The sequence below is a fragment of the Cebus imitator genome, unplaced genomic scaffold, assembly GCF_001604975.1.
Source record: "Cebus imitator isolate Cc_AM_T3 unplaced genomic scaffold, Cebus_imitator-1.0 Scaffold805, whole genome shotgun sequence".
NCBI lineage: Eukaryota > Metazoa > Chordata > Mammalia > Primates > Cebidae > Cebus > Cebus imitator.
The window spans coordinates 77,666-85,603 of record NW_016108120.1 but is presented as its reverse complement, the minus strand read 5'-3'; the positions used below and the strand labels follow the sequence as shown (position 1 = coordinate 85,603).

At 60.6% G+C, this 7,938-nt stretch overlaps 1 protein-coding gene across 1 annotated transcript; it reads right to left on the bottom strand.

Moving 5' to 3' along the window:
* Window positions 1–2,349: 2,349 nt before the first annotated feature.
* On the bottom strand, window positions 2,350–6,646 carry PRSS57 (serine protease 57). The gene is made up of 5 exons (XM_017520154.2): window positions 6,543–6,646; window positions 6,016–6,169; window positions 4,898–5,042; window positions 3,749–4,012; window positions 2,350–2,750 (listed from the first exon to the last, which is right to left on the bottom strand). Exons 1-5 carry the CDS (start codon window positions 6,619–6,621, stop codon window positions 2,544–2,546), a joined length of 849 nt encoding a protein of 282 aa, XP_017375643.1. The 5' UTR covers window positions 6,622–6,646; the 3' UTR covers window positions 2,350–2,543.
* Window positions 6,647–7,938: the final 1,292 nt, after the last annotated feature.

Here is a 7,938-nt window from a genome sequence, read left to right as displayed (position 1 = left end):
ATGGTCTAGCCTTGATGTGTACAGATGGTCTAGCCCGGGTGTGAATGGATGGTCTAGCCTGGATGTGTACAGATGGTCTAGCCTGGGTGTGAATGGACGGTCTAGCCTGGGTGTGCATGAATGGTCTAACCTGGGTGTGTACGGATGGACCTCAGAACATTGTGACCTTACCCAGCAGGAGAGACCCTTCATGAAGGCCAGGAAGGCTGCCACTGTTCCCTCCTACCAGCCCATGAACTCCAGCTTCCCCACTGCCTCTGTGTGCCCCTTTGCGTACTGTGAAGGCCACTGAGAAATCCCCAGTGTGCCCCTGGGAAAGGGCACTGCCTGTGCTCCTGACATGGGCCATGCTCAGCCACAGAACCGCCCAGCGCCTTCCCCGCTGCGGTCCACATCAGTTTATGAGGCGACATCGCGTGGTCTCAGACGTGGAGCAGCCAGCCGCAGCTCAGAGCAGGGCACCGTGTCTGGGGCGGCCCCGTCCACTGTGGGGGGGTCTCTGGGAGGGACCTCGGGCCCGTGCTCACCCACCAGCCCTGAGGGGGGTGTCAGCACCAAGACTCACATGTGTAGCATCCCGGAGTCCTGGAGCCGAGGGTCCCAGCACCACCACCAGGTGCCTGTTGCCTCCACGTCGGCGTTCACACACAGGGCTCCTGGGTCCCGCACAGCCCGCCCGGCCAGGCCTGCAGACCCAGGCTCCAGCCAGACCCACCAGCATAGCTGGAGCTGGCGACACCAGCCAGGTGCTGGTCATGGGCCAGCTCCCCTCGATGGCTCACCCTCCCCTCGATCTGGGCCGACGCTCGGAATCCCCCACCTGTGCCTGTTTGTAGACCAGAACCTCAAACCAGCTATGGGGAGGAGACAAGGTGGAGGAAACCCCTTCCCGCTTCGGGGGTGAGGGGTGCGGGGAGCATACTCATCCTCCTGCAGCCCCCCTAGGCAGTGCCTTACCTGTGGTGCCCAGAAAAGTGCCCCTGGGCTGGGGGGGTCTATGGGAGCCTCCGACCAGGCTGCCCTCCCCACCCTGGGGCCCTGCCTCACCAAAGAAATAAAGACTCAAAGAAACCACTTTGAGGGTCCAGGCCTCAGTTTGTCTCCTCTCTCAGGGCTTCAAGCTGCCCCCCCTCAGGCTATGGGGTTGGCAGCCTGGGGCCTGGGTGCTGCTCCAGAAGCACCCGGAAGAGACACCCCGGAGCTGCTGCGTTGGTCCTTGGGCAGCCTCTGGCCGCTTTGGGTCTCACTGCCCTCCAGGCAGTGGATGAGCCCAGGAGGGGAGGGAGAGAAAAGATGCCTTTTGGGAGGGGCACACAGGATGGTCAAGATGGCTTAGGGCAGCCCTAAGAAACCGGCTGGCCTGGGGCCCAGAAATGGGGGCTCGGCCTCGAAGACTTGAGCGTAGCAACAGCAAGAATAGCAACAGGATTAGGGCTGGGCCGCAGCTCGCCCAAGTAATCCCGAGCTTTGGGAGGCTGAGGCGGGCAGATGGCATGAGGACGGGAGTTCCAGATCAGCCTGGGCAGCATAGCGAGACCCCGTCTCTACAAAGAAAAGAAAAATGACCCAGGCATGGGAGCGTGCCCCTGCAGCCCCGGCTACTCAGGAGGCTGAGGTGGGAGGATGGCTTGAGCCCAGGGTGTCAGGCCGCAGTGAGCTGTGATCGCACCCAGGCTGGGTGACCCAGTGAGACCCTGTTTCTAAAATAATCACACAATTGGCCGGGCGCGGTGGCTCACGCCTGTCATCCCAGCACTTTGGGAGACCGAGGCGGGTGGATCACGAGGTCGGGAGTTTGAGATCAGCCTGGCCAATATGGTGAAACCCCGTCTCTACTAAAAATACAAAAATGGCCCGGTCTGGTGGCGTGTGCCTGTAATCCCAGCTGCTCAGAAGGCTGAGGCGGGAGAATCGCCTGAACCCGGGAGGTGGAGGCTGCAGTGAGCCGAGGTCGCACCACTGCGGTACCCAGCCTGGGCGCCAGAGCGAGGCTCCGTCTCAAAATAACGATAACAACAATAAAATCTAAAACTAAAATAACGCAATAACCAGCCGTGACAATAACATCATCTGGGACGTGGTGTGTGCCCGGCGCCCTTCTCTGTGGTTTTCAGAGGGTGAACGCCAGGCCTCTCGGGATCCCACCGCGTGGCCGCCTCGGCCCCCACACCCTGCAGAGGAGCCCGCTCGTGGAGAACGGGGCATCGGCGGAGGCTCCGGAGTGTGGGTTGCAGGGCAGGGGTGCGGAGGGAGACCCAGAGGTGTTCACGGTGGGGGATGGTGTGGGGGGAAGAGGCTGTGGACAAGGAGACGCGCCAGGCCTGGAGGTGGGACGGGGAGAGGCTGAACGTCACTTAACATTTTACTGGGTTCTGTTCAGCCCTTTGCATGCGGAATGGGGGCCCCCCACCCGTCACCGGCCCCACCCCAACCCTGCACATCAGGTTTTCCGGTGTCTGCAGCCCCACAGACCCCCCCACCCCGGCCACGGAACATTCCAGGCCCAGAGCAGTGATCTCATTTGCATGCCGCAAGGCAGTGGCTCAGGGGGCTCCTTCCCAGGGCCTGGCAGTCCCAGGCAGGGGGCCGGGCTGGGGGCCGCCCCGCCCAACCACGTCCCAGATCCAGGCCACAAAGGTGGACACCTGTGTGTACACGTCGGGGGTCTTGGGGTCGCCGCACCAGAGGCCCGAGAAGGAGACAAGGCCGTGGGCCCGGTTTCTGCACACCAGGGGTCCCCCCGAGTCGGCCTGCAGTAAAAGGAGACGTGAGTCAGGGCTTCGGGAGCGGCTGCAGGCACAGCTGACCACGGCCCTCCTGCCCCAGAACGCTCTGTAGCTCCCTAGTGCCCTCCGAGCAGAACGTGAACTCACCTCTGCCTTCCAGGCCCTGAGGACCCAGCCCCCACCCACTTCTCTGCCCTCCCCGCCAGCCTCCTCAGTGATCCAGCCTTTGGATGGCCTGCAGACCTGTTCCTGCCCTGTGCTGGATGCTGCCTGTGTAAACAGTCCAGTCTGCAGTGCTCTGGCAGTGCGCAACATACACAGCCGTACATGGCGGCCCTCCACTCACGGGTCTCTCTGCCTTGCCTGTGTTTTCTCAAATCTTCTAAGGATTCCTTCAAGTCTCAGCTCAGAGGTGCTGTCCTCGGAGAGGGCTCCCCAAATACTCACCCTGGAACCCCCATCTTACGCTCCTAACTGGCACCTGGAATCAGCTCCGACACTATCCAGGAGACACTATTGGCGTGGCAGTTTACAGATGGTGGAAAAGAGGCCCAGAGGAGTCGGGCGACCTTTCCAAGGCCACACATGGGGAAGGTGGGCAGTCTCCTTCCTCCTGGACTTGTGCTGTTTGGCTCCAGAGCCTGTGGCCTGAACCAAGTCTCTCTCTTGCCTGCGGTGAGAGACCCTCCGGGCCCAGTGTCTGCCTTGGCACCAGGGGAGTCGTTTATCCGACAGGGTTTTATGAGTGGGAGCTGCTTCCTCTCAACGTTACCACCCTCTGCTGAGCACTGCTTGTATGAATACCCAAGGGCATGGTAGCTTGTGCAGTGCACAGCCTGCACAGCCGGACATGGGAGCCCTGTGTGACCCTCACCAACTCCCTGCCTTTCCTGGGCCTCAGCTTCTAGGTCTGGTCCAACATCAATGGGACTCAGTTCCCAAGGCCCTTCCTGGCCCTGCCCCTCTCTGTGGGCCTTGGTTTCCCCATACAGTAAGCGGGTGGAGCTGGGAGGGGATCTTACCGAGCAGAAGCCCCGCCTGTGACCGTCCCCACTGTGGGTGCAGAACATGGCACCGCTCAGGAGGCCACTCCAGGAGCTGTTGCAGACGTCCAGCCCCAGCACTCGGACCTCGGCCTCCATCAGTCCGGGCGGCAGCTCCTCAAAGTCAGACACGGAGCCCCAGCCGGCCACCCGGCACCGTGTCCCGGCCGCGGGGGGTCTGGCCCCGCTCCTGGGCAGCCGCAGCAGCCCCACTGCAGGGCCCAGGACAGCAGAGCTGTTCAGCTGCACAGAGAGCACAAGTTCAGGCCAGCCCTGCTCCTGCCTGCCTCAGTTTATCCATGTGACCCGCAGTCCTGCCCTTGTGAAGAGAAATCAATGGCAGCCGCCATGAGGCTGGGTTAGGAGGCCCTGCTCCCTCAGCCAACACAGCACCAGCCCTCAGGCCTCCAGTCTCGCCCTTCAGCTCCCCAAAGGGTCTTTCTTTTTTTTTTTTTTTTTTGAGACGGAGTTTCGCTCTTGTTACCCAGGCTGGAGTGCAATGGCGCGATCTCGGCTCACCGCAACCTCCGCCTCCTGGGTTCAGGCAATTCTCCTGCCTCAGCCTCCTTAGTAGCTGGGATTACAGGCACGTGCCACCATGCCCAGCTAATTTTTTGTATTTTTAGTAGAGACGGGGTTTCACCATGTTGACCAGGATGGTCTCGATCTCTTGACCTCGTGATCCACCCGCCTCGGCCTCCCAAAGTGCTGGGATTACAGGCGTGAGCCACCGCGCCCGGCCTGCATAGGGTTTTTATACAAGAAAATTAGACTGAATTAAGCCTGAAACAAACAAATGGCCGGGCGCGGTGGCTCACACCTGTAATCCAAGCACTTTAGGAGGCCAAGGTGCACAGGTCACAAGGTCAGGAGTTCGAGATCAGCCTGGCCCACATAGTGAAACCCCATCTCTACTAAAAATACAAAAAGCTAGCCAGGTGTGGTGGCGCGCGCCTGTAGTCCCAGCTACTCGGGAGGCTGAGGGAGGAGAATCGCCTGAACCCGGGAGGTGGAGGTTGCCGTGAGCTGAGATCGCGCCGTTGCACTCCAGCCTGGGCGACCGTGGGAGACTCTGTCTAAAAAAATAAATGTATGTCACCCACCGGCCACCCCGGCCCCGGGGCTCACCCGCAGCAGACAGATGTCGTTGGCGTGGGTCACGGGATTGTAGTCAGGGTGCCTGGTGACAGCGTCGATGCCAAACACCTGCTGGGTAGGCTCTGTGGCACGAAGGTCATGAGCGCCCAGCACCACCAGGCCCGTGCGGAAGTCTCTGTGGGGAGGAGGGGCCGGGGGACACGGGGTGAGGGCTGCCCGTCCTGGGCTGCAGTCCCCTCATGCATGAAATGGAGGCCCTGCCGTCCAGTTAATGCTCGCGCCAGCCCCGGGATAATATTAGGTTGGTGCAAAAATGATCGCACAAAAAAATTAAATGGCAAAATCTACAATTACTTTGGCACCAACTTAATATTCTTCTTTTTTTTCTGAGACAGAGTCTCACTCTGTTCCCCAGGCTGGAGCGCGACCTCAGCTCACTGCAACCTCCGCATCCCGGGTTCAAGTGATTCTCCTGCCTCATCCTCCAGGCAGCTAGGAGTACAGGCAGGAGAATCGCTTGAACCCGGCAGGTGGGAGTTACGGTGAGCTGAGATTGCACCACTGCACTCCAGCCTGCCGGACAGAGACTGTCTCAAAAAAAAAAGAAAAGAAAGATGAACGTAGTGATCGTTAGAAGGTGTCCTTCTTGGCCAGGCGCGGTGGCTCACGCCTGTAATCCCAGCACTTTGGGAGACCGAGGCGGGCGGATCACGAGGTCAAGAGATTGAGACCATCCTGGCCAACGTAGTGAGACCCCATATCTACTAAAATACAAAAATTAGCCGGGCGTGGTGCCGCGTGCCTGTAGTCCCAGCTACTGGGGAGGCTGAGGCAGGAGAATTGCTTGAACCAGGAGGTGGAGGTTGCGGTGAGCCGAGATCGCGCCATTGCGCTCCAGCCTGGTGCCTGGAGACAGAGCAAGACTCTCTCTCTCAAAAATAAAAGAGAAAAAAAGATGTACCTCTTGCTCCTGCTGCGGCTTCTGAGTTTCTCCCGCCTCCCCGATTTTCCCAGCTGAGACGCCCCCTCCTGCAGAAGCCCCCACCAGGCAAGGGGGGTCAGTCCTGGGCTGCCGCCTCCCCAGCTCTCCGCCAGCCTGGAGTCCTCCTCAAGTGCCCGGAGAGAAGGGGCCGGGCAGGTGAGCTCACCTGTGGCTGAGGCAGTGGGCGGCCGAGACCACCCAGTGGGCTTGCAGCAGGAAGCCCCCGCAGTGGTGCTGGCCCTGGAAGCGCAAGGACGCCATGTACGGCCGGGAGTGGGGCGTCACCTCGCGGCCCCCAATGATCTGGGCCCCCCAGGAGCCTGTGGGAGGGACGGCCAGAGTCAGGGACGAGGGAGGGCAGGAGGAAGGGCTGGCGGGGCTGGGGTCAGGGCAGCAGGAGCAGGAGAAGCCGAGACAGAGACGGGTGAGAGGCAAGACCGGGGGGCACAGGGAGCAGGAGACAAAGCCGGACAAGCCCCCCAGGGGCGCTGGGAGGGGCTGGGAGCCTGGGCGACCACGGGCTGGGCCGAGCTGAGACCCCAGCTGGACTTGCACCCTCTTCCAGCTGAGGCAGCTGTGGGGGCTCAGCAGACGGACCAGGTGGGGCCCTCCGGTGGGTTCTCCCGGGACTGGGGGTTCCTGGGTGCAGTCCCTGCACGGGGGCCTGGGTGGGGATCCCAGGGGGCTCCTCACCCGGGGGCTTCAGGGGCAGCATCAGGGCGGTGGCCACAGTCAGCAGCGGACGTCCCCAGCCCCCTGACCCAGGCCCCATGGCAGACACAAGCTGGCGTCTCCCCGCAGAGGTCTTGGAGCCCCGGCTCCCACCCTCAGCCAACGGCCGGAAAGGGAGAGCCTGGCTGTGGCCTGTGGTCGAGAGGCCCCACCAGCAATGCCTGGAGCCAGCCGGGTATATCTGGGAGATCGATCGTCTCAGGAGGTGGCCGATAATAATCACGTTGATAATAATAATTGCTCCATAGGGCCAGAAACAGGGCGGGGGAGGAGACGGGCTCTGGGGCTGCCAGTGACCTCGGGAAGGTGCTTGACCCCTCTGTGCCTCAGTTTACCCCGCCTCCACGCGGCTGCACATGTGTGGGAGTTCCCCTCGGGCTCCTACCCGTCAAAGCCCAGTCTGCCTGTCAGCAGCTCCAGTGCTGACCTCAGGGCTGAAGGGACCATGAGGAAGGCCAGTCTCACAGGAAGCTCATGATTTCTGCCTTTATTTGATTTTTATCTTATTTTTCTAAGAGGCGGGGTTTTGCTGTGCTGCCCAGGCTGGTCTCAAATTCCTGGGCTCCAGCCGTCCTCCTTCCTCAACCTCCCAAGGTGCTGAGATGACAGGAGTGAGCCATCATGCCTGCCGGATTTCTGCCTGTTTTAAGCAGTTATTGAGTGCCTAGTGTATACCAGACCTCCTCCTCGGAGGTGAGGATGCAGCCGTGACCGATGCCCACCCTGTGGTGCTGACATTCTGTGGGGACCAGACTCCAGTGGGACATGGCTGCACCTGGGGGTCTTCACCTTTCAGTGGGAGCGTTCTTAGCGGCAAAGGTCAGGTCATAAAGCGAAGCTCGCACAGCCGGTGGTGGGGCTCGCAGTGGTGAGCCTGGCCCTGTTTTTATGTTTTAGAGATAGGGTCTTGCTCTGTCACCCTGGCTGGAGTGCCGTGGTGCGATCTCGGCTCACTGCAGCCTCTACCTCCTTGGTTCAAGCAAGCCTCCTGCCTCAGCCTCCCGAGTAACTGGGATCGCAGGTGCCTGCCACCACGTCCGGCTAAGTTTTATTTTGTCTTGTTTTTGGTAGAGATGGGGTTTTATCACATTGCCCAGGCTGGTCTCAAACTCCTGAGCTCAAGTAATCTGTCCGCTTCGGCCTCCCAAAGTGCTGGGATTACAGGTGTGAGCTGCCGCGCCTGGCTGTCCATCAATGTTGTTGAATGCCTGGGCAGAAGACACTCTGGTCTCCAAGGTCGTCACGTCAGCACAGGTGGGTCCCCTGGGCTTGCCTCTACCTCCCCTGCTGCCTGGGATTACAGGCATGGATGACAACACCCAGCTAATTTTTTCGTGTTTTTTTTTTTTTTTTTTTT